The sequence below is a fragment of the Cucurbita pepo genome, chromosome 8, assembly GCF_057944985.1.
Source record: "Cucurbita pepo subsp. pepo isolate OVF chromosome 8, ASM5794498v1, whole genome shotgun sequence".
NCBI classification, from domain to species: Eukaryota; Viridiplantae; Streptophyta; class Magnoliopsida; order Cucurbitales; family Cucurbitaceae; genus Cucurbita; species Cucurbita pepo.
The window spans coordinates 11,436,447-11,461,588 of NC_141805.1; the positions used below are offsets into that span (position 1 = coordinate 11,436,447).

The following is a 25,142-nucleotide window of genomic DNA, read 5'->3' on the forward strand; positions in this document are numbered from 1 at the left end:
TAAAATTGACAAAAAAAAAAAAAAAAAAAAAACCATAAAATTTTGTTTTTTAAAATAAATATTATATTTATTATTTTTTTTAAATGGTAAAAACGTAATTTCATCTTAAAAAATTAATTGAAAAATAGTAAAAAGTAATTAAGAACAAGCCGGGGGAAATAGTCTTCCAATACATAAAGCCCCGTCTTCAACTAAAACCCTCCAAAATCCATCCGCAGGAAACTAGTAAGAATCATGAGCTCCTTCAACAACACCGCCAATTTTGATAATCTTCTCCTTCAAACTCTGATGGGCAGGCTCCAAATCCGGCCCCAAAGCAACAACAATCCCCTTCTCGCCCAATCTCTCGAAGACCTTCTCTTCGATGCAGCCAATCTCTCCGATGACGACAACGACGAGAACAAAACGCAGCTCGCCAAAGAGGAATCGATGCTCGAGAAGGAGATTATTCGCGTGATTCTCGCTGGGAATATCGATTCACTAAAACCTAATTCCGGCCAGGCTGTTACGATCGGCGAGCACCATATATGCGTGGGGTTTCTCGAGGAGAAGGATTCGGATTATCGAGTTTGGGAATGGCATGGGCATATTATGTTGTTTGATGAAGAAAATGGGTACTCGCCGGAGTATATTTATGGGAATTACTTTGAAAGGCTTCAGGGGAAGGTCAATCGCGAGTTGAATAAAAAGGAGGCGGCGGAAGAAGAAGAAGAAGAAGATGATGATGAAAAAGAGGAGGAGGTCGGCAAATTGGGTCTTCGGGAGTTGATTGACGGTGGTGATTCGAGTGGCGGTCGAATTCTGCATCGCAATGTCAATGCCAGTTCTCAAAGGTTTCGCATGATTTACTTACTGTTTTTCTGTTTCCTTATGAAATTATGTTCTTATGAAATTGAATTGAACACAAAAATTTAACCAAACAGTTTAAGGCATAATCAGAAGGCTGTTTTCTGGAAGAAAAATTCATTGAAGTAGCCGCTTAGCTTTTAATCTCACATGCCGTTGGTTCATGTTTTTGCTTGATATGTGGGTATGATTTTTATTTGTATGCCACTGAGTTATCTGCCCTTCGACTAGTTCATGGAGTAAATCATTTCTCTCCCAAGTCTTGTAGTTATTGTGTGTGTAGACATAGGTTCACTGCCTATCATTGGAGAAGGCTTTTTTGTTATTGATTAGGTAAAAGGACTTATGGATGGACTTAGACATGACTTTATCCCTTTTATTTTTTCGGTCGAATATTTGTTGTCGATGCCTTTGGGGACGGGAGAGTCCCGCAAGACTCTTTTGGAACAATCGGATGACAGTCACGGTACAAAGAGAATCGATGTCTCTATCTTAGAGTAAGCAAGGATAGAAACTTTAAGGATATCGGGGCATGACTATTCATATTTGGTGGTTGATGGAACTTTGGAAGTGAATATATCGACTAGTAATATTGAAACCTTCGTAGTAACCGGAGTTCAGCTAAGGCATAAATGATATTTCGAGGGAGGAGGGGCTATTGTTGATGGAGTAGAAATTACCATGGCAGAAGCTCAGCCACATGAACCCTCCAATTGTGATGTTCTATCTGTTCCACTGGAATTTGGTATTGTCGACCATAGACTAATCAGTTCCATTAGAACAGCCATATATTTGGTAAATGAGAAATCTGTAAAACCAATGAGAAAAGGCAAGTATCCTAGATAGGTCGTCACTGCCTGTCATATAGGTCCATATAGTGCCACTTCAAAATGATTTTGCAATCTTCTCGAAGAGGTTTCTACATCCTTATAAAGAATGCTTCGTTCCCCTCTCCAACCGATGTGGTATCTCACAATCCACTCCCCTTTGGGCTTTCCCTCTCCACTCGGTGTCCACCCCCCTTCGGGGCTCAACGTCCTCGTTGGCACATTGCCCGATGTCTTGCTCTGATACCATTTGTAACAGCCCAAACCCACCACTAACAGATATTGTCCTCTTTGGGCTTTCCCTTTCAGGCATCTCCTCAAGGTTTTTAAAACGTGTCTGCTAGGGAGAGATTTTCAAACCCTTATAAAAAATGATTTATTCCCCTCTCCAACCAATGTAAGATCTCATATGGCTAATGAGGTAGATGTTCCTGCCAGCTAAAGTTTGGAACATGCTTTAGTTTCTAGAAAATTTATATAAGACAAAAGGAAGTCTCTTTGATGCAGTTGCTCATAATTGTTTGTGTGTTTTTATTTCTGAGAGGCCATATGTGAAGATTGAATTGTTTGTTGCTTGGGGTTTTAAATGTAATTTCTTATCCTTAGTAATCTCTTGGGATTTCCTCCCCTCGTTTGGCTTGGATTTGAAGGATGACTCAAATCCCATTGCTGCTCGATAGATCACTTTATCGAAATCCCACATTGATTGGATTTCCTTATAAGGGTGTGGAAACCTCTCCCTAACATACGTGTTTTAAAAACTGAGAGGACGCCCGAAAGGGAAAGCCCAAAAAGGACAATATCTGCTAGTGGTAGACTTAAGCTTTTACAAATGGCATCAGAGCCAGACACCGGGTGGTGTGCCAGCGTCCTCGCTGGCCCCCAAGGAGGGTGGATTATGAGATCCCATATTGGTTGGAGAGAGGAACGAAACATTCCTTATAAGGGTGTGAAAACCTCTTCCTAGCATATGCATTTTAAAAACCTTGAGGAGAAATCCGAACGGGGAAGCCCAAAGAGAACTTTACTCTTTCATTGTTAACTTTGTTCTTGGAAATGTCAGATATTTCAGACTAGGCAGAGATTGACAATTTGGAGATGATTAGTTTTCATTCCAACACGATGTTGCTCGTACACTTACTCCATTTCATTATATATTTTGCCATTAGGTTTTAGTCAGCTGAGTTGCGGTCTTTCGATCAGAGCTAGTTCGGATGCCGAAGAACGCTGCTAACGATCATCATTTTACAGATTGCACCTGGGTGTTTCTGCAGTCAGGACACTGAACTTTTTGTGTAAGTTAGGACAGTAAATGAAAAGAGATGAATACATAGATTCAGTGACATTGGCTTTGTTTGATCGGTTTCTTCTCCATCCTTTTGAATAATTAATTGCTTTTTGCTCATTTCAGTTCACTTCTCCTGTGTTCTGTATTTGTTCTTCATCTCTGCAGGGTTCTTTGCCTTTTACATATTGGTTGCTTCAATTTTTATGCAATTTCATCCATTTTCTGTAAGAGAGGCTCGCCACTAATGCTCATTGATCTGTATTTTCTCAGAGTTATGCCATGTTTTTTGAGATTAGGGATTTATACGCTACCGTATGAACTCCGTACGATTTGAATCTACCGTCCATTAAACTAACTTCGGCACCAACCAAGTTTAAATTTTGCGGGGATCTAAGGAGGTGTGAGATTCCACCTCAATTGGAGAGGAGGACGAAATATTTCTTATAAGAGTGTAGAATCCTCTTCCTAGAAAATGTGTTTTAAAATCGTGAGGGTGATATATAATCGGTCAAATCAGACAATATCTACTAGTGGTGGTCTCAGGCTGTTGTAAGACGCAGACAATATTTACTAGTGGTGGTCTTAGGCTATTATAAGATACATATCTCAGCAGATAATATTTACTAGTGGTGGTCTCAGGCTATTATAAGATGCATACAATATTTATTAGTGGTGGTCTTAGGCTGTTATAAGACGGAGACAATATTTACTAGTGATGGTCTCAGGCTGTTATAAGACGCCGACAATATTTACTAGTGGTGGTCTTAGGGCTATTATAAGACACCGACAATATTTACTAGTGGTGGTCTTAGGGCTATTATAAGACGCAGACAAGATTTACTAGTGGTGGTCTTAGGCTGTTATAAGATGTAGACAATATTTAACAATATTTACTAGTGGTGGTCTCAAGCTGTTACAAGACGCCGACAATATTGATGGTCGTTATAAGACGCAGACAATATTTACTATATTTACTAGTGGTGGTCTCAGGCTGGTATAAGACAGAATTTTTTTCGATTGTTTAAATGACGTCGTTAGAAAGATCATGGTCCCATGGTCTTTGCTCTAATTTAGTATGATTTAGATATTTATTTACACAACCCAAAAAATTCACTATTTATTATTTTTTATAATATTTAAAAATGTTAAAATAAAAACTCCATTTTCTTTAATATTTAATTCATACAAATATTTTAGTTATTACAACGTTGTTTCTTTTTTTTTTTTTTTCATTTAAATATTTTTAAAAATAGTATAAATACTTTTTGAAATGGGCGAGTGCGAAGATTATTTTTAATAATTTACCCTAAATAAAAATTATAGGGATTAAGACACAATTTAAATTAAAATAAAAAATGAACAATTTCCGAGGCAAAAGTGATTACGAGTACATAATCTCAACCACAAATCATTTATTTAAAAATCCAACGGCAAAGTACGATGCCACGCAGACGATCCGTGTGAAAGTCAAATCATCCAATAACAAACCGCCTCAAGCTTCTATATAATGACTCCTCCACCCTGATCCACGAAATCGTTCAATCCCTCCCCTGTTTCTACGCTTTTGAGTTTCTGCAAATTTTCTTCTCTCCAACAATGGCGCCAACAAAAGCCGAAAAAAAGCCAGCAGAGAAGAAACCGGCGGAGAAGACCCCAACCTCGGCGGAGAAGAAGCCAAAGGCCGAGAAGAAGATCGCCAAGGACAGCGGCGATAAGAAGAAGAAGAAAATCAAAAAGAGCACCGAGACTTACAAGATCTACATCTTCAAGGTGTTGAAGCAGGTTCATCCTGACATTGGAATTTCCAGCAAGGCCATGGGGATTATGAACAGTTTCATCAACGACATCTTCGAGAAACTTGCGCAAGAGTCTTCGAAATTGGCGAGATACAACAAGAAACCTACGATCACCTCTCGGGAGATCCAGACCGCCGTTCGATTGGTGTTGCCTGGTGAGTTAGCAAAGCACGCTGTATCTGAAGGAACTAAGGCGGTCACCAAATTTACGAGCTCTTAGGTTTCAAAATCGGTGAATTTTGGGATTAGGGTTACGTGTTCCAGTTACGGTAATTTGTTGTGTAGATTTGGATCTCGCTGCTCATAGGTATATCGAAGTAATAGTTCTAATGAATAACATCTTCTTTCTTCGGTAGATTACTGTTCTTTGATTGCAAATGCTGATGAGTTATGATAATCGTTAGGGTTTCTGTAGATCTGATCTTCCATTTTACGTCAAATATCAAACTCCTTTTTAAACGTTGATCGCTGATCCAATGGTTCTATGTATGGATACGCTCTTCGAGCACATTTGAATTCACTTTCCTGAAATCGACGAATTAATTTATGTACGGCATAGCCAAATGTTCATGATGATCACCGTCATTGATTGTGGTTGCTTGTCGTAATCTCGGCCTGGAAGAAAGAAAGAAAGCAATTGATTCTTGTGAGATTCGAGGTCGCAATTATCTATGATTGATTTATTCATTGGTATAATTATCGCGTGCCCAACATTCTCATCAGGAACAAATATATTTGTGTCTTAAAATTTGAAACCAACCTCCAGATGAACAAAATCGTAATGAACAAGATTTAATTTTTGCATAAACCGTGTTCGGTGGTCTACAACGATTGGGCAAAGTCAGCAATGCCTGGGATTGAAGGTTAGTTTTCACATAAATTGTGTTCGGTTGAAGGAGAATCTCGTGTAAGGTTCAATTCTTTTTTGCTTAAATTGTGTTTGGTTGAAGGAGAATCTCATCTAAGCTCGATGAAAGCCGTAGACCACGGCTAAGATTGGACAAAACCCGCAATGCTAGACACTGAAGTTTAGTTTTCACATAAATTGTGTTCGGTTAAAGGAGAATCTCGTCTAAGGTCGATGGAAGTCGTAAAGTTGGGTAAAAAAAACCGGGTGAAGTTGCAAAGTTGGGTAAAGAAGTTCAATTTGTGCATAGGTTGTATTCGTTGAAGGAGAACGCTCAGGTTTTTAACTCGGGTCTATTTAAAATTTGACAAATGATATAACTACAATATAAATAAATAAATAAATAAATAATATATATATATATAATATAACTAAATTCTAATATTGTAAAAAAAAAAAATTGGAAAATTTTAATTTACCCAATAATAAAATTGTATAATTATCATATAATTGGAAATGGGCTTTTGAGATAAGAAGGCCCAGCCCAATAAGGAAATATTTAGAAATATAATAAAAACGACTTAAATCAGAAATTGTCAAATGCAGAGACGTGTAAAGTTGTGATTCGACCTCCCAGCTATATTTAACCGACCGATTCATTTCCATTGACCAAAGGTCTAGTTCGTTCCCAATTCCGCCACCATTTCCGCTTGATCCTCCCAAAATTATCCGATCCGCCTCCGCTGCCTCTGCAACGCGGCCGATCTTTTAGGGATCGGATGAATTCCGGCTCATCCTTTTAACTTGAACGATTTCAGGTTCTCGTGTTCTAATCTTTGTTTTGTATTTGCACGTTACGATTTTTTTTCCTCCTTTGCTCCGTTTTCTTCCCTTCTTGGCTTGCAAATCTGAGGTTTTGTTAGACCCTACGCTAATTAGGTTTCGAAGAGCATTTCAATATGCCTTCGGTGCCTATTGATCTCCTCCTTGGCTCTCTGCTTCCTTCTTTGACTTCTTTCCATGGTGGTTCCTCGTCGCATCGTCTGAAGCGGCTTGAAAAGGGTGATCGGCGTGGTAATCTTAGTTAACACGGTGTTCTTTTAGCGCATTTCGTTCTCTATTCGTATTTTCAGTCTTCTATTTTCTCCTTCTTTTGTCCGTTCGACGTTTTTGGAATTCCTAGAGAAATTACACTCGTAAGGTGTAGGAGTTTCTTTTTTGATCTTGAGATCTTTAGGCGGAAGCCTCTGAAATCGAGTTCCTGGGAATTTGGCTCCAAGTTAGGAGGGTTTTTGCAATCCTGATTCTTGTGCAAGGTATTGTGCTATAATCTTTTTATGTTCTTGAGATCTTGGAGTTGCTCCGTGCTTCTTTCTAAGCACCTGGATCGAGTTTCTTTCGGGATTCTTTTATGATATCCTGGATATGTATGCAGGTTCTAGCAGATTGGTTGTGCACTACATAAGCCTGAATGGACATTTCTTCCATTCATCAGAAGTTGGCTCTCCTGGACGTAGACGATTTGGATGATCTGCAATCATCTTTGAGAGAAATTGATGCTGCATTGTTTAATGATCGTGACGAAACTTCTAAGAAATCTCCGAGCATTGAAGATACTAAAAGTACAGAGTGCGATGATAATTCAAATGATAGAAACAAATTAAAAGAGATTGAACCTCCCGAGAACAACTCATCTAAGAAGTGGTTAGGCAAATCCAAGTCCTTTCCTCTTCCTCCTGCAACATCCTCTCTTAATGATTCTGCAGACAATGATAAGAAACCACAAACAGCAGTGGGTGATGCGTCCTCTAATGAGTCTATGCATCAAGCCTTTGCACGATCCATATCTTTACCAGTAAGTTTTCTTGTCGTCAAGAGTAAGATGGAAAGGATTGCGGTTAGGTAGCTTTGACATTATTGTTGCTTTATCGATTATTCCCTTTCGGTCATTACAAACCATCAAATATCATAATCATCATTACTTTAGTTCGTGTCAAAAGGCAATTTGGAGTGGGAAATGGAACCTTCAAGGACAAGCTTTCCCGGCTTTCCTTAGAGCTGTTATTCTTGCACCTTGAGAGCAAGTTTCGTGCCATCGATTGTGAATGACCATGTTTTTCTACTTTATTTCCAGATCGTCTCATCATACCCTAGAAATGATTGATTGTGCCATTGTGCTTCTGCCTGACTGAAGTATGTGTAGATTTGAGTTTGTTCTTGACAGATTTGAATTTTCTGCACATTGTTTTTAGAGCAAAACTAATTGCTATGTAGGATTTAAAGCTTGCTATTGACAAAACAAGCACATAATTTTTAGAGCTTGCTTGTGGGTTTGTTTTCCTTTCATCTTTCTGTTTACTGACATAAATTCCAATGTTCAGTCTTCTGTGAAGCTGGTCTCTGCAATGAAAGGTAGCCGAGCACAACACCTTGGTCTGTCTCCGAAGCTGTTTGTGAAATGGGCTCCTGATGTGTACGATCCGCCACAGACATCTTTGTCCCATTGTGTCAAAAACAACAAGAAACAGCAGAAATCTAAGAACAGGAAGAATGGAAAGAAAGGGCAGAAGGGCAGTAGCAGCAACTCTTCTTCGCGTGGAAGGGACAAAAGGCAGGCTCGTAAAGCTGTTAGTAGTTCTGATCGGTATCAAAGATCGTTCGACTCTCACGTAAGTTTGGTTAGTACTCTCAACGGTACTCTCAACGATTTCGATGGGTTCGATGATGGGAGCTCAGACTCTCATTGTGGAAGCATCTTCCTGAAAACATCGGTCACCAAGCTGCACCACTATGTTGCTGAAGCCTTGTGAGCGTTACTCGTCCCAAGTTTTCACTCTCTCTCAACAGTTTCTGTAAATAAATAATAATAATAATAATAATGTTGTTTTGGGTTCTTTTGTGATTGTTTGACCTTAACTCGTTTGGTGTGCGTTCTTATGAGGATTAATAGACTGGTTGTGATATCGTTGAAACTTCATTCATATGATATGTTACTGCCTATGTAAATGTTAGTGATCGGTTTTCTAACAAATATTTGTTATCCCCCCAAGTCACTCGGCAGCATATAGAATGTAAGAAATGTACGAGTTGGTGGATTTTCTTTACAGTGATGGGCTTGGCCCAAAATCGGTTTTAATCCTGGCCCAAAACCAAACGTTCTTTGGGCTAAATCTTGGGCTTTTTTAGGCCCATGAAGGATGGAAGCCGACAAATATGGTGGTCTCTGTGAATTGAGATGGAAACCAGAAATATATTATTATTTTTAAACATATTTCCTTTTTATTTCTTCTAAAATTAATTTTATATTTAAAGTTTTAAGTTACTTTAACCTATAACAAATTTATAATACTCACCAAAAAAAAAAATATATATATATATATATATATATATATAACAAACTAATAAAAAAAATATTAACATTATTACTGATCAATTTCGTTAATAAAAATTACAAATTTCATCCAAGTTAAATATATACTCAGTCTTTTTATATAATACATTTCTAACCCATTCAAATTTTAAAAAATTAATTCATCTATTAAATATAAAATTAATATAGAATCCTAAACTTTTTTTAGTGGTAGATTCATAATTTTAAATAATTTAAAATTATATAGATAAATTTTATGACACCTAATTAAAGAAATACATAAATAAATCAATACTACGTTTAAATGAGTGTTTGATTGCTAGCAACAGCCCAAGTAGCATATATACTCCGATAGTTAGGAAGAAGATTTTCACAAAGAAATGTCTTATTTCATTCTCTAACTAATAAAAATCTCACAATAATACTTGATATATATATATATATATATATATATATACACGAGAATTAGAATCAAGGATGAAAAATCTGAAATATTATCAAAACAGGCAACAGGCAATTTCAGGCTTTCTTTGTATTATTATTTTTTACACTTTGGAAGAACTACATGAAACATTATCAAAAGTTGGGTAAGGCAGCTACAAAAATAAGGTGAGATCTCCAGCATGCATAATAAAAGGTCAGCATGCAATTTTATTAGTTTCTCTTTTTTTTCTTTTTCCCCTTTCTTCATTCGCTTCCCTCACCATATTAGTTGAACTATCTAATTTCTAGTTTGTACAAACAGAACAGCCTTCCCAAGAGATTGTTCAAACCAAAACTCAGCACCAATTATACAGCAAAACTACTGATCGCTATGTAGGATTTAAAAGGAGACAAAGAATGAAATAAAATATAATTCCAATTTTCCTTCCTACGTGGGTTATTTCAATACGACTCGACTTGCACACCGATGATCATTACGTCGTTCATCGTCTCGTCATGTTGACCGCTGCACCACCTTCTCTAGCATCGATGTCCCATTGAAGATCGTCAGCTGGACCTCCCTCATATACTTCGCCAACTGCCCAATCATAGACAAACAAAATTAGAAACGCTTCAACAGATAGCTTATTTGCTGTTCATTAGGGTTGAAGTAATTTGAGTTTCTGGGATATTTACTTGTTCTTCACTCATTTTTCTGAAACCCAATTTATTGGTCCAGATTGATTCAGCATCCTCGGCTGCAGGGAGTACAAGGTTTTGCACATTTAGGGAAGAAAGTAGTCGCTCTATACAGGAAAACAATACTTGGAAGTAACCCTGCCACCAAAAAAGGGGAAAAAAAAATAGTCAAACAAAGAAAGTGGAGATGAAATCCACAATTCAAAACAACAGCTAACACCATGTCTTGGCATTCACAATAAGAAACTTACCCACCAACTTGGTCAATATATATATTATTTGTATTCTTAACCAAATAGTGAGAATTTAAAATAACCATTCATCTCAACATGTTGAAAAGAAAAGAGAAAAAAAGAGGGAAAAAAAAAAAAAAAAAAAAAAAAAAACCTCAAGCACCTACCTTGCCCTGATGTTCTCTACTTGTGGCAACAATAGGAAGCTCAGCAACTTCACGGCCAAAGATCCTAAGAAGACCAGCCGATACAACTATAGACCTGCGAAGCAGAAGACGACCACGGAATGTGAGGGAAACAGCATATGAAAAAAAAATAATAAATAAAACACCCTAGACATATCGTCGTACCTCACAATTAAAACAACACAATACATTCCTCCGAACTCTTGTCCAGATATATTTCTCCTGCAGTGAGTCACAATGTATCAAACATCTAATCATATAAATAAATAAACAGACAAGAGATAAACCAGTTAATGAGCAATATAGGGTATGAATTCATGACCCTAGAGTCTTTCCTCATCATTTTAACAAACCAAATAATATTACTGTGGCATGGGGAACATGACCATGTTGCCTTGAACAGTTCCACCAAAATTTATCAATTGAAAAACAAGCCTACAAAAGGATATATAACTTGCCAAAAGGAGAGAATAGCCAGATATAACATTTATCTTACCCATAAACCATAACGGGTATCAGATCACGACCTGATTTTGCAACAATAGGATCAAAACATTCCTGTGAAGGAAATATTAAATGCGATTAGAAAACTAGATTTAATTACTTCAATCAACCCGAAAGAGTTAACTCAAAAATCCAAACAATATTGAAGGGAATTTGTGATCCTATATTAGTGTGGAATTTATGTATATTTGGATTGCGGAAAGGTTTAAAATTTTCGAATTTGTAAAGGCTGGATATGAAATTTGAATAGGAGATTAAGAAGAAGAATTGCTGGAGTATCAAATAAATATGGAGAAACATACTCGAAAAATAGAAGTTGCCCTTGAAAGAAATGGAAGATCTTCTGGGTAGCGACTTTTTCCACTTAAAATTTGCCACCGAACATCATTAAGAGCTTCATCAACAAATAATCCTTTTCCAACGTGCTTTCTGATTATTAAATCTGATAATGAATCTGGAATAATTTGTGCCCCGTTCAAAACTGTATTCTGAAGGACCACATGGATATTACTGCACTCATCACAGCAGAACCACTTATCCTTGGGGAGTTCCTACAGGAATATTAGGATCCACTAAGTAGCATCATAACATTATTTAAAATTAAAAGGCTACTAATCTAATTGTTAGCATACCTGCAGATCACATAATCCAGTATCCCGCAGACAGCCCACATGGAATTCTCTTTCACACTGAATAAGAAGAGAAAATTAGACGACGTAAAAGTAAAAGTAACGTAGGAAACATTCAAATAAAATTGACAGTGTTCATACTTGATCACATAACAGTACAGTTCGATCATCAAATTTAGCAGCGCTGAAATCATGTCGCCTACAAGATTAGAAGTAGTAGCAGAGTTAAGGATCATATAAATCATGAACGTAAAAGATAATGAGATATGAAATTTCCTTTTTAAAATAATGTAACGAGTAAAAAGAAAAGCCTTGGGTTTATCCTGAAACAATCAATCACATATGTTAGCCTTTCAGTTTGCTGATATCCCACCGTCACCCATCTGCTAACTAACAAAGGAAACAACACACCTAGAAAGTTACTAAACTCTAACCAACTTACTAAATCTACAAGAAGTGCAAATGGTAAATATTGTCTTAAAAACAACAAAAGTACGAAAATTTGTATCTTCTCAGCTATAGAAAAATAAATAAATGAAAGAGGGCTAAAAGGATGAATGGGAGGTCAACAGTCAACTTTTTATCAAAGTTCAAATATATATATATATATATACATGTAGTCCCTTCCTAAAACAAGTTCTTTAAAAATCAATAAAATTTATTACCCTAGACGCCACGATTAAAGGTGTCAGTAACATTCTCCTAAACTAACTCAGAACCAATAACTTCCTAAAGAGAATGGGAGAAAAAATAAGTAACTACCTGCAAACAACACAACCACCAATCTCATACTCAGGTGCTTTAACAACTCGTGTCAACCTAAATACAATTGGTTTTGGAAAACTCGAAGGGCCTCCGGAAGCTGCCTTCAAACTGGAACCCACTTTATCTCTACAGTTTGGGCAACACCAAACACCGTCTGGGACATTCTGTAGATGCAGGCACCCTGGAAAGAACAAGCTTTAGGAGTGCAGAACTAATATCCAATTATAAAAATAAGCAAGACATATTTCAACGAAATTAGTAATGTGAGAAAGTCAAAATAAACACAGCCACTGGCCCGAGTAGGGGGAAAATGATGATGCTAAGCCAATCCATGCACACAAACTGGAATCCATACTGCAGGCATATTACATTATTTTGGAAGCAGTTTTGAATAAACATAAAACTACAATCAACCTGAGGAGATCTTCATTTAAGACATGATATTCCCCCCCCCCCCCCCCCCCCCCCCCCCCCCCCCCCCCAAAAAAAAAAAAGATCGAAGATTCACCTGTGTGGAAAGCTCGAGGACATCGATCACAGAAAATCAAATCCCCTCCATTACCACATGCAGCACACATATCATCACTGTCTCCTGATGAAAGTTTTTGCCCACTAGCCAGGGAAATGGCAATATCATGAAGTGTAAGACCATTTGTAGTATAAATGTGACGGTAGCTGCATTCCATTGAAGAACCTTTTTTAGTATGACAATCTAGCAGCACTCCAAGATTATATAAACTGTACTTACGGTTGACGTCTGGCAGCCATCCCTGCATGGGCTTCGAACTGTGAAGGGCTAATCTGTTTTAAATTTGAAAATGGTTTAGAAATAGATCGATACAGTAGAAAAGGTAGGGTTACTCTAGCAATAAAAATTACAGCACCTAACCTCGCGATTACAGTGACTACAGAGTATACCATTTCCTTGCTTGTAGCCTCCAAGTATTCTCTTTGGATAGTAGGGGAAACGGAAAGGAAAAAAGGTCAGATCAACCAAGAAATTTTTCATCACATACATACATCAGCTAAGTTCCTATTTACCTGTCCTTTGACAAAGTAAGCTAGCTCAGCCCCATCTGGAAGCCCATTTGGCATGAAAAGTAGCCTGTGAAGATCATTGTCCCTGCAAATATAGGGGGAAGAAAACTATTAATGCATTTTTTAAAAAGAAAAGTAAATAGAAATTGCATTCTTTATTTTAAAAATAAATAGAAAATGTTCTTGTAATTCTAATAACCAATAAGAAAAAAATACCTTCTTTTTGTGCCTTTCTCCGCCGATTTCTTCTGTTGCATGACTGGGTTGGATAAATTAGGGTTCAGTCTGCATAAAAACAAGGGTCTTACTACTATCAAAGCACAATATCAATCATCTAAATGCAAACTAAAGATGTCTTACGCACACAGTGTCACAACCGTACTATAAGACCGTGACACACAGCAACCAGCATTTTTGAAATGCTAATAAATATCAGAGTTGACAAACCAAAAACAATGCTAGCTTGTAGCTTCAGGCTTTTAATGCAATACCAAGAAGCAAAATGCTACCAGGTCAATGATAAAATACATTTTGATCTAAATAGAGGCCGTTGCTGATAGAAAAAGGTTCACGCACTTCCTTCATTTCAAGAAAATTTTAGAACAAAAAATGACTAAACCATTCAAGAGTATTTACTTGGGTATGGTCAGTAAGGTTGATATAACAACCCAAAATCTTAGGGAATTTCTTTAAAAATTCCTTGCCCCTGAAACCATAGAACCAAGAAACTAAATCTTAGACAACTTAGGTCTTCAAATAAAAGAGGCACTACTATACGTTTTATCTCACTGGCAACTGAAAAAAATATATTGAATAACAAAAATGTGCAGTGGCAATTGTTTGACGCAAGAGGGTGAAGGGGATACCACATGAGGAAGCTAGAAATAAGATAAAAAAGAAAAGAAAAGATTATCAACAAATTTAGAAAAGGGTTATCAAGTTATTAGTTTATACCTCTCAATGGGATGTGACAATTTAGGAAGCTTCACATTATCATTTTCCACTTCAATGCCTGAACTGTCCTTGTGGAAACTTGCTGCAGAACATAAAATTGTCAATAACAAAGAGAGCCATTCCTTCATTTCCAGAGGAAGCAAACTAATCACTTATTCAGAATTTAGTCTCAATACTTAATTGTTAATGACAAAGGAGCAGATAAAGGCAGCTCTAATCCTGAATATCCAAGCTTGAATGAAGCAAACTGGCTCATTTAGTTAAAAGGCATGTAAACAATTTATTTATTTTCTTATCTTTTATCATCCAAAAAAATAAACAAAAGATAAGCACCTCAATTAACTTCCAGAAACGAGAGTAAGATTTCATAATAAAAATCAGAAACATCAATACCTTGCCAAGCCTCAAATGAATCCATGTTAACAGATGAACCCGCTACTTCCTTAATCACTTCATCTAAAATGCTAAGAGGTGCACTCTTAATTTCCTGTATAACACTATAAATCGGCCTCCCATTCTCCAAGTATATATGATTATTTGGATGTCTAGTTTTGAAACCAGCATGCTGCTCAAACTCATAAGCACTGAGAATCTATTCAAAAATTCCATATTAATTATATCGTCACAATAAGGAAGTCCGGAAATCATGTAAAAAAATTGCTTCATACTTACAGTTGTAAAATTGCATATTGAACATCCGCACATATAACCTCCGCCGTTTATGATACCATCTAGCTTTATCTGACAGCAAAATGAAAATAAAATTAAATAAAAAATCCGGACGTGAAGAAAATAGCATTATGGCACTAACCGCGTAGTCGGAAAAATAACAAATACCTCGCTTGTCGTAGATATATACTTGACGCGAGCTCCGTCAAGTATACCAGTAGACAGCAGCTTTTTCACATTTGACGGGTAATTGTTTGGCAAAACCTTCTTCGACATTTTCAGTTCCATTTTACTGGGGCCTGGAGGAAACCTGCTGCTCTCAGCACAGCCTTCCCAGCTATGTGCAGATGTCTCCGTATAAGCATCGTCAACCGAGGATGGTTCGGGTTTACAGTCCTTGTCAGAGTTTCCATAAGAATGAACTTTGTCAGCTGACCTGGATGCGTCATTGTTGTCCTTTTTTTTGCTGAATTTGAACGTAATTTTCTTAATTCCAGTTGAACTAGCATGCCTAGGAATTTCAATCACAACCCGGGAGACTTCATCATCATCACACACATCAACTTCATTCCGAGACGTGTCGTTCTGGCAACGAACTCCATCGCTTGAGGTATCCTCTGAGCTTGAATTTCCCGAACAAGCCGACGTAAGGTCCCCACGCTCAACTTGGTTGGTATTTTCTTGCTCGTCTGGCTGACTGGTAATATCTTGGAAATGATTCCCTTTCGGAGAAATTACAGGATTAGAAACTTCTGACCGAACGTCTTCATTCGACACTTCTTTTGCCTGCTTCTTATTGTGAAACGACTCAGGTTCCGTATCTTCATCGAGATACTGATGGTCACGCTTCAATTCGGTACTCGAAGCGCTCTCTTTCTCCAGCGGCTTATTTGCAACTGCAACCAAACCAGGTGCTTCTTCTCCCATCCAATATATATTCTTCCAAGTCGGTAGAGCCAGTAGCTAAAAATACCGCAAACCGAATCGGCAGCATCCAAAAAGCCCAAACAGAGTGGAAATGAACATCCAAATTCCTTAGAGCCTGAGATTTCGAATGCTAAACTTCAATACAACCTGAACTAAACCAAACGAAGAGGATATCATTAAAAAAGAAAACGCCATTAATTCCCAAAATTAACCGCCAACGGTTACCATAAAACAAAAACGGGGAGTTCACACGTAAAATTCAAGAAATCTAACCTCGACGCCATTCTTGAACCCTGTATAGCAAGAATCCGATCAGAAAAACTCGGAATCAAAACAAAAAACCAATAAAATCCAATCCAGTAACACCAGAACCACCGATTGAATTTCCAACAACTACGATCTGAGATCTGCCAGGTCGGAAACAAATTTCAGGTCTCGAAACCGTAGAATCAGAATCGAAACAAACAAAAAGCGGATTGGTTAGGGCTAGGGTTTTGTCCGCGAAAACCTGAAAGAGGAAGAAAAAAAACGAGAGGGAAGAAGCAGAGCGGCAAAAAAAAACTGAAATGAGAAGGCCTTTTGGTTCGCGGTCAAGATTTAGCTTTGTAGGAGATAGAGATAGAAAATAAAAACAAAGCTCCCGTAAGAAAAAAATAAATAAATAAATAAATAAAAACAAATATTCATTTATTTTTAAAAAAAACAGCAAAAAATAGTAAAGTTCGTCGCGTTTCACGATCTTCAGAGAGACGATATGACAGTTGGAAAAGCCCATGGGGTCCACTTTTTTATCCAATAATAAACTACCACGTGTTACTACTGCGCCAGCTAGTGTGCTTACGTGGAATGCTCTTTGTAAATAGGCCGACCTTATTGGGCCGAGCCCAACTGGACTCTGGATTCTATTGGACCAAGGCTAAAGGATTATTAACGCGACTATCCCACAAAATTAAATTTTAATAAATTATTTAACTTTTAATTTTATATATTATTGGTCTTAAAACTTTTAAATTTTTTTAATAAACGTCTGAATTTTTAAAATATAAAAATATTTAATTATTTTTATATTTAAAAAAAAAAAACTTAAATTATTTGTTAAGATTCGGACTTATTACACAATTTTTAAAATTAAAAAATAAAAATCTACATCTTATATTTGAATTAAAATTAAAAAAAAACACCAAAATAATAATAATAATTCGAAATAAATATGGTCTAGTTATAATTGTGTGGGGTGAATAAATTTGCAGCCGAAAATAATAATAAAAAAATCTAAAAAAGTAACCTAACCCTAACTCAACGGAATTATAAATTACGGTTATTCTTAATAATGCGTGGGATTTAAAACGTTATCCAAACGAACATGTGCGTCCGTTCCGTTCATTAAATTGCATTGCTATAATAACACTCTTTGGTGCATGAATCACAGGGGTAGTTTCGAACTTTCCCCTCCCCTTTCTATAGTTTCAATATGAAATTAAATTTTTAAACTTTTAAATATATATAATTTAGAAATATGACAATATATTTATAAATATTGAATATTGAATATTGAATATTCTTCGAATTCGTTATATAATAATAAGAATTATAATAATTAAGTTTAAATTATTAAACTTATAGCTATTAAATTATTATTTTTTATTTTGTTTAAGAACCGCGTATATTAAAAATGGAACCATAATGTAAAAAATTATTGAAAGAGGAAATATGTAATTTAAGTTAATAATTAAATGTATATAAAGACCGGTCAACTCTACGGTTACGCCCGCGACTCTCACTATTTCTCTGTTCCTCTCTCTTTCTTTTCCCAAATCCACGCTTTCAATTCTCAAATCTCTCCCGGAAAATGTCGCAGCGATCGGGCAGGCACCAGAGGAGGCCTTCGCAGGGCGTTTTCATGACCGCCGATTACCTTTCCGAACCGCCGCCGCCGACCGGACCGCCCTTGCCGGTTGAATCTGTCGATCCACAATCGAGTTTCCTGTCTCGGCCGCCGCCGCAGAGCCGCTACGCTGATCCGCCGGCGGCAAGGCCTCCTGCTCCAGCGGTGTCCAATGAAGCTCCAAATCCGGCGAGCTAGCGGATTCGACGCGTCGTTTTGTTCGATCCGAAGATGAAGTATGTTTATGTTCGATTTCGATCTGTCGTTTTGTTTCGTTTTTTCAATTTTTTTGGTAAGATTTGGTTTAGTTGTTGTGCATGGAATATTATCTCACAGAAATTGTTGGGAAATTTGCAGTTAAATCTTAATTTATTTTTATTTTTTTCCTTTTATTTTAAGCTTTCAATTTAATCGAAGAATAATATTAATTAAATGTTTATTTACATATTAATTCAACGGATAAATAATATTAGTTATTATTTATAATTAATATTTTTTTTCACATTTTCGTTCCATTAAAAAATATATATATAGAGTCGAATGTTTTTCTATAAAAAAAAAAACGAACAACTTTTGAACTACATGAGATCTACCCTGCTCGACGATTGTAGATTTATTTTATATTTTTATTTTAACCCTTTTTAATACGATAATGCCATTTAATTAATACGATGATGCGTATATTTAGTGACATTATTATTAAGAATTAATAAAGGTTAATCAAACTATATACTAAATAATAGACTTTTGTATTTTTTTTTATATAAAGCATTAACAATTACAGTCGTGCCATTTAATTAATCGCCCCCACATGCACTAATTTTATTGAATTTATAACTAAAAAAACAATTGAAGCTAGTAAAAGTCAACGTTTGGTCATCAGTTATGCAAATTTTGTAGATCAATTCGAAATGTTAGAATGATGGGTTCTCCATTCAGACTAATATGATGAGGTTGGGCAACTCAACCCATTATGATCGTGATATCATTAGGGTTGAGTCTACTAGGTAGATTAGACTGCGAGCTGAAAACCCCTAAAAATAGGGGGCAATCTACGAGACAAATGGTGAGCAGTGATGAGGACGAAAGGCAAGTAGTAACAAAGATGAATGACGGGTAGCGTCGAAGATTAACAACAAGATGTAATAAATAAGGCAAATAATGTGGAGATGAATCGAGCATCGAGTAACGATGAAGATGAACGACATGACACGGATTCAAATACTTTTAGTAAATATGAAGTTCATTACGAGAAAACAAACACGGGTTCCATTAACCATAAATCAAAAGTAATTATCAAATATAACTTAAATAATCATTATCGATTTATTAGATTGGTTACGTTCCGATATCAACTCATGATTCGTTAGTCCTACTATCTAAATAATTCACTCTCGAATAAAAAAAAAAAAAAAAAAAAAAAAAAATATATATATATATATATATATATATATATATTTATTTATTTATTTATTTATTTATTTGAGATGCATAATCATGTGACAACAATTCGAAAAATGCGAAGCAAAGGGAAGGGTGTGCTTTTTATTTATTTATTTATTATATTTAAAAAGGAAAAGAAAAAAGGAATTGCGTTAGATCGACGCAGGGGAAGGAATCTCGAGAAAGGGAGATAGCCAATTATTTTATCCCAGTTCAAAATTTAAATAAATTTGTAATAAATAATAATTAATTATTTCAACTAAAGAGCAGCGTGGGGCCCACCGCCGCCGAGCCGCTCGCCGTATCTACGAGCCTTATAGCCTCGTTCTACTTTACTACGCCTTATTTTCTTTCTTTATTTGTTTATAAATATTCAAATATTATTTTATTTGGAATTTTTTTAATTGTTGTCAAACATTTTTGTGATAAGTCAAATATGGGGATAATAATTTTTTTTACTAAGATAAATCTCTATTTTATATTTACTGTTAGATTAAAAATATTTATTAGATATAAAATTAAAAGTGGAGTGCTTTTAGAAATTTATTGAGGTGATAGATAGTAATTTAATTATTTGTATAATATTAAATATTTTATTACAAGTCAAATTAAGTTTGACTTAGATAAAAAAACAAAGAAGAATAATAAATTTAAAATAAAAGATAATAAGGTTAATTGAAGCCGGCTTATACCGAGCCGCGGCGCAGCCAGAGGAACTGCCCCATACTTAATGTACACGTGGCGAATGTTAGTTGGATAGTCAGCATCTCATCGCCAACTCTCACATGTAAATCACCCCCACGAAAGCGGTGCCCCGGAGCAGTACCCGGAAAAAAAAATTCACTATAAAAGCGTCTCTAGATTTTCTCTCATTTCTGAACCGCGTTCTTCTTCATCTTCTTCATCGGTGCTTCGTCTGTCTCCTTTCAAAATGGCGAGTCCTCTGAAATTTTACTGACTCTGTTCTCATTCACGGTTTGATGATCTGTTTAGTTCTTGAGAATGTTCGATTGCATTTCTAGTTTGCCTCTTTTGAAAATTACTGCACTCTCAGTTTCTTGCATGTATTTCTGAAATTAAACGTGTGTGGAAGCTTTGAAGCTATGTTTCTAGATTTGAAGTTTTGATTTGCATGCAGTTTCATCGGCGATCCGACTTTAATTTTACTGTGATTTTTTTCAACTAAACGAAACGTTGTTTTCTGTAATTTATTATCAAATTTGAGTGATCGAGTGGCCGTGGATCTTCAATGATTTGATCACTGTTTTTGTTTCTCTACTTCAAGTTTTTTTACATTGAAATTTCTGTCAAGGCTTGCTGTTATAAGTTATATTAGTGTATTTCAGCTTTCTGAGTTGCTATTAATCTTCCTGTGCATGTTGTTAATGAAGTGAAAACTCTGTGAAGTTGCGATGCCTACAAGGGATCCATATTTTGGTTGTGCCTTTGTTTTAAATTTTGGTGGAAATCAATATCAAGATATGGATAACATCTTACGGGGGAAAATCCTATACTGCCCATATTCCTATGTTGCGTGATCATCTTATTTTGACTAAATATGACCACACGATGATGGCTAAGGTGAAGATATCTGATATAGCATAAGATGTTAGATAATTAGTCTATTTTGGTTAATATTAGTTTTGCCATTAATTTTGGATTAATTAGTACTTGGTATTTTAGTTTTAACTCGTTGTTTTTATTAATTTTATTGTAGGACTATAAACAGACCAATTTTGAATTATAAAGGGGCTTTGGAATATTATTTTGAAATAGAACTTTCTCTTAGAGAGTGTTTTCTCAAGTTTTGGAATGGATTTGGCCTAATCACAAATCTGTTTGCATCACTATGAGGGGAGAAACAGAACAATTGTTGAAATTTTGCGAAATATTATCAGATCAGAAAAATTCTCTATGTTCTGCCTTTCCAGTGTTTAGATTGAACACTATTTACCTCGTTGATTTGCTTTGTAGCCATTGGTTTTATAGATGTGTTATCAAGAACGTTTTAGTTTTCAATTTTGTTATGCCTTTTGAGCTTTTTTGTGCCTCTCTTCTGGATTTTGAAATTATATTAAGCAGTTTCCTTCTGCATTACATAGGCCAATGCAGCATCGGGAATGGCTGTGAATGATGATTGCAAACTGAAGTTTTTGGCGCTCAAAGCCAAAAGAACATATCGCTTTATTGTGTTTAAGATTGAGGAGAAGCAAAAGCAAGTTGTAGTAGAGAAAGTTGGCGAGCCAACTCAAAGTTATGAGGACTTTGCTGCAAGCCTTCCTTCGGATGAATGTCGTTACGCTGTCTATGATTTTGACTTTGTTACTGAAGAGAACTGTCAAAAGAGCAGGATCTTCTTCATTGCCTGGTATAGCGAACATCTCCTTTACTGCATTCCTCTCATGTTTTTCCTTTCAATTATCCCTCTCATAAGAAAACACCATTGATTATAGGTCCCCTGATAATGCAAGAGTCAGAAGCAAGATGATATATGCAAGCTCCAAAGATAGATTCAAGAGAGAGCTGGATGGATTCCAGGTTGAGCTGCAAGCAACCGACCCAACCGAGATGGGTCTTGATGTCATCCGAAGCCGAGCTGGGTGAATGCTACATTCTGGTTTTCATAACCCGATTTGGCTAAAATGGTATCAATTTCCCTGCACATCTTCTTTTCAAGGTTGAACAAGCGTCCTGGTCCTGGTCCTGGTTTTGTGGTATATGTTTCAGATTTATGTTCTAAATGGCCTTTTGTACGTGTTCGAGCTAATGCACCTCTTCGTTGTTTCTCAACACACACACACACACACACATATAACATGCACAATTTTATCCTTCGGGGAGATATTGCAGCAAGATTTTATCAGATTCCAGCTGCTATTCTGCATGTACTCCATAGATTAATATACAAGGGGATTGAATATTAGCATTTGATCGATCTTAATGCAATCTGGCTGTCAGTGTTTTTCTTCAGTAGCGCTAAAGTATTTATTTGCTTGGATTGGAATCATCACCCCACATTGTTAGATGTGTATATATATATATGCACACGACTGTTCTATCTGTTCTCTTCCTCTCATATGTTTGCTTTTCTGAGTTTAACCATTTGGATAGAGAAATCACTCTTTTCAAGATCATAATGTCTATTCACAGACATATTCATGTCATTGATTTATAAGAAATCTGTTCTTTTGCCAGATTTCTGTCAAAACTGTTCATATTCTTAGCCAACCAATGTTGTGTAAAATGCATTTCTTCCATATACATTGGAGAGTGAAAGTGTTCTTAGCCTTAGTTCATCATGAACCATATAGACAGACTTGAACCCAGCTGGCTAGGCTATGCCCAAGCTGGTGCATGGACTTTGGGTTGGTGGGCTATAGAAATTGGGGCTTACCCATTAGCCCAAGGGGGAAAAATAGAGGCTAATTCTAGAAGATAAAGGTAACTTAGTTAATGGATTGAATATCACTATCAAACAATATGAATGGAATGACAACACCAATACTACGGCCTTCCAAGGCCCACAACACCACCTTCCTTAAAAACAAAAACTATGGACTAAAATATAATATTTATATATATTTTCCTAACAACCAAATTATTTAATCTCTCTTAATTCTTTATAAACTTCAGCTTCCTCATGACTTCGTTTCATACTTTGTAGGATGAATTTATTAAGTTCTTGCTGAAGTCCCACAGTCTCTTTGCAAGTGTTTCGTCTCTAGCGTATGAGCTCGCTCGCTTCTCGTTGCAGTCCAAAAAGTACTTCCCGCTCACTCCCTTCAAGCTCGGGTGGAGTGCCACATAGCATGTTGTCGCCGCCCCCTAAAAGAAATTAACATCGATGTCTTATTACTAAACTATGACGAACATATTATTTGTAATATATATTTCAAAAAATTAATAATAATAATATTAAGTTGGTTTTATTTACCTGAGGAACATTCTTCCAGATAAAGAAGGAGAAAGCCTGCAAAAGCCCTATAACGAGAGAGAGAGAGAGAGAAAGAGATGATAAATAACGACATGTCGTAAAATGAAATAAATAATAAGAAGATAAAAGGGGGGAGAAAAGAGAAAAGAGAAACGAGAAACGACGTGTCGTACTCATGAGAAGCATGGAATGCCTCATAAGAGGCGTCATTATCAACCCTGGATGCACCGCGTTGGCTGTTATGTTCACACCCTCTTCCTATAACCAACAAAATAATAATAATAATATCATTATATCATTATTATTATAATTTTAAAATTAAAAATTTAAAGACCTACTTGAAATCGACGAGTAAGCTCCTTGACATGTAAAATGTTCGCTAGTTTTGATTGCCCGTAGGCTCTTTTATCAGAATACCTATAAATTAACCGCTTTCTATTATAATTCGCAACTAAAAATAAATAAATAATTAATGAAAAAAAATAAAATAAAATAAATACCCATTCTTATCATTGATTTTATTGAAGCGAATTCCATCCCCATAAGTGTGGACATGAGCAATAGATGACAAATTGACAATTCTACCCTCGATTCCTGTGCTTTTGGCAGTGCTCTTCATTTTCTCAAGAAGTAGGTTTGTCAGCAGAAAATGACCTAAAAAAAAAAAAAAACTATAAATTAAATAATAAAAAAAAAAACAAAAATATTTAATTAATTAATAATAATAAATAATTATTGTACCGAGGTGGTTGGTGGCAAACTGCAACTCTATCCCATCTTCAGAGAGTTGAAACGGGCAAAACATAACCCCAGCATTATTTCTGAAATTACACAAATAAAAATCACTTCAAAAAATAAATAAATAATTCAAATAAATAATTCATAAAATTTAAAAAAATTACATTAAAATATTGAGAGGGAGATTAAGCGCAAGGAAATTATGAGCAAATTCCGTGGTGGACTTGATGGAAGAAAGGTCAAGCTTAAGAACGTCCAATTTGGCGGCCGGATTTTGTTCCAGTAATTGCTGTTTAGCTTTGTTTGCAGCCTCCAAATTCCTGGCTCCGATGATCACGTGCACTTTTCTCATCGCCAAAACCCTCACCGTTTCCAGCCCGATCCCACTCGCTCCTCCGGTCACAATGGCGGTGAGATTCGCAGCGTCGATCCCTTCACTCACCTCCTCCGCCGTGGAAGCTGACCCAAACCCGCTAGGCCCGGGCCATCCAGTTACGAGGGAAATGATCGACATTTGTCAACGAAGGTGGCAGCGACGGCGGTGGAGGCGGCGACGGTGGCGGCGATGGGAGGAGGACAAAAGGGGGAAAGAAATTTATAGAGGATTTAGGAGTGGTGGGGGGAGGGAGTAAATGTGATGGGGATTTGGCAGGTTTTGGATAGTAAATAGCTTGCTGTTTGGTTAAACCCTTTCTTTTTCTTCTGCCCTTCCTTTATGTTCATATTTATTATTTATTATGGAATTATTTCTCTACCTATTATTAAACTACTTTTAATTTCAAATAAATTAAATTAGTATCGTTAAAATTTGTTTTAATATATAATAATCTCACTCATACATTTTTTTTTACTGAAGAACGTGTCCCTTAGGAAGAGATTTTTACATTCTTATAAAATAATAGTTTATTCTCATCTCCAACCAATGTGGAGTTCACAATTCCCCTGTCATAATCGGTAGCACTCGTTCCTCTCTTACATGCAATCTCACGTAATGAATTATTAATTAAATAGTTTGAGGGCTTTAACCTATTTTAATTTTTTATATGTAATTTTTAAATAAATTATAAATATATATTATATATATTATATATTTAAGGAGTAATTATGATTTTAAAAGTTTAGAAAATTGTATTATGAGAATA

The 25,142-nt window shown here is 36.1% G+C and overlaps 6 protein-coding genes across 11 annotated transcripts; 4 read left to right on the top strand and 2 right to left on the bottom strand.

Annotated features, from left to right (window-relative positions):
* Positions 1-182: 182 nt before the first annotated feature.
* LOC111799590 (uncharacterized) lies at positions 183-3,088 on the top strand. Its single transcript, XM_023682983.2, has 2 exons — positions 183-833; positions 2,843-3,088. The coding sequence occupies exons 1-2, from the start codon at positions 235-237 to the stop codon at positions 2,847-2,849; spliced, it is 606 nt and encodes a 201-aa protein (XP_023538751.2). The 5' UTR covers positions 183-234; the 3' UTR covers positions 2,850-3,088.
* Positions 3,089-4,499: 1,411 nt separating this feature from the next.
* Positions 4,500-5,112, top strand: LOC111799665 (putative histone H2B.3). The gene has a single exon (XM_023683097.2). The coding sequence runs from the start codon at positions 4,558-4,560 to the stop codon at positions 4,975-4,977; it is 420 nt and encodes a 139-aa protein (XP_023538865.1). The 5' UTR covers positions 4,500-4,557; the 3' UTR covers positions 4,978-5,112.
* A 1,148-nt stretch (positions 5,113-6,260) lies between these two features.
* Positions 6,261-8,615, top strand: LOC111800500 (uncharacterized). Of its 4 annotated transcripts, none has more exons than XM_087125871.1 (4): positions 6,261-6,678; positions 6,842-6,920; positions 7,040-7,459; positions 7,986-8,615. In XM_087125871.1, exons 3-4 carry the CDS (start codon positions 7,076-7,078, stop codon positions 8,412-8,414), a joined length of 813 nt encoding a protein of 270 aa, XP_086981997.1. In that variant the 5' UTR covers positions 6,261-6,678; positions 6,842-6,920; positions 7,040-7,075; the 3' UTR covers positions 8,415-8,615. The 4 variants fall into 4 exon arrangements, with proteins under 4 accessions (XP_086981997.1, XP_023539986.2, XP_086981998.1 ...); XM_087125872.1 differs by having other exon boundaries at positions 6,263-6,422; XM_087125870.1 differs by having other exon boundaries at positions 6,264-6,422; positions 6,544-6,920.
* Positions 8,616-9,468: 853 nt separating this feature from the next.
* LOC111800330 (uncharacterized) lies at positions 9,469-16,625 on the bottom strand. Of its 2 annotated transcripts, none has more exons than XM_087125833.1 (19): positions 16,274-16,625; positions 15,242-16,147; positions 15,077-15,145; positions 14,798-14,996; positions 14,405-14,486; positions 13,667-13,735; positions 13,454-13,535; positions 13,302-13,361; positions 13,161-13,213; positions 12,921-13,087; positions 12,410-12,593; positions 11,789-11,846; positions 11,651-11,707; positions 11,321-11,569; positions 11,011-11,072; positions 10,680-10,736; positions 10,497-10,590; positions 10,094-10,234; positions 9,469-9,995 (listed from the first exon to the last, which is right to left on the bottom strand). In XM_087125833.1, the coding sequence occupies exons 2-19, from the start codon at positions 15,998-16,000 to the stop codon at positions 9,912-9,914; spliced, it is 2,526 nt and encodes an 841-aa protein (XP_086981959.1). In that variant the 5' UTR covers positions 16,001-16,147; positions 16,274-16,625; the 3' UTR covers positions 9,469-9,911. The 2 variants fall into 2 exon arrangements, with proteins under 2 accessions (XP_086981959.1, XP_086981960.1); XM_087125834.1 differs by having other exon boundaries at positions 15,242-16,152.
* A 3,508-nt stretch (positions 16,626-20,133) lies between these two features.
* On the top strand, positions 20,134-22,298 carry LOC111800670 (actin-depolymerizing factor 2). Of its 2 annotated transcripts, none has more exons than XM_023684474.2 (3): positions 20,134-20,262; positions 21,431-21,696; positions 21,782-22,298. In XM_023684474.2, the coding sequence occupies exons 1-3, from the start codon at positions 20,260-20,262 to the stop codon at positions 21,930-21,932; spliced, it is 420 nt and encodes a 139-aa protein (XP_023540242.1). In that variant the 5' UTR covers positions 20,134-20,259; the 3' UTR covers positions 21,933-22,298. The 2 variants fall into 2 exon arrangements, with proteins under 2 accessions (XP_023540242.1, XP_023540241.1); XM_023684473.2 differs by lacking the exon at positions 20,134-20,262 and adding an exon at positions 20,315-20,909.
* A 466-nt stretch (positions 22,299-22,764) lies between these two features.
* On the bottom strand, positions 22,765-24,654 carry LOC111800669 (short-chain dehydrogenase TIC 32 B, chloroplastic). Its single transcript, XM_023684472.2, has 7 exons — positions 24,165-24,654; positions 24,004-24,083; positions 23,763-23,916; positions 23,601-23,679; positions 23,436-23,520; positions 23,263-23,309; positions 22,765-23,153 (listed from the first exon to the last, which is right to left on the bottom strand). The coding sequence occupies exons 1-7, from the start codon at positions 24,512-24,514 to the stop codon at positions 22,980-22,982; spliced, it is 969 nt and encodes a 322-aa protein (XP_023540240.1). The 5' UTR covers positions 24,515-24,654; the 3' UTR covers positions 22,765-22,979.
* Between the last annotated feature and the right edge of the window lie 488 nt (positions 24,655-25,142).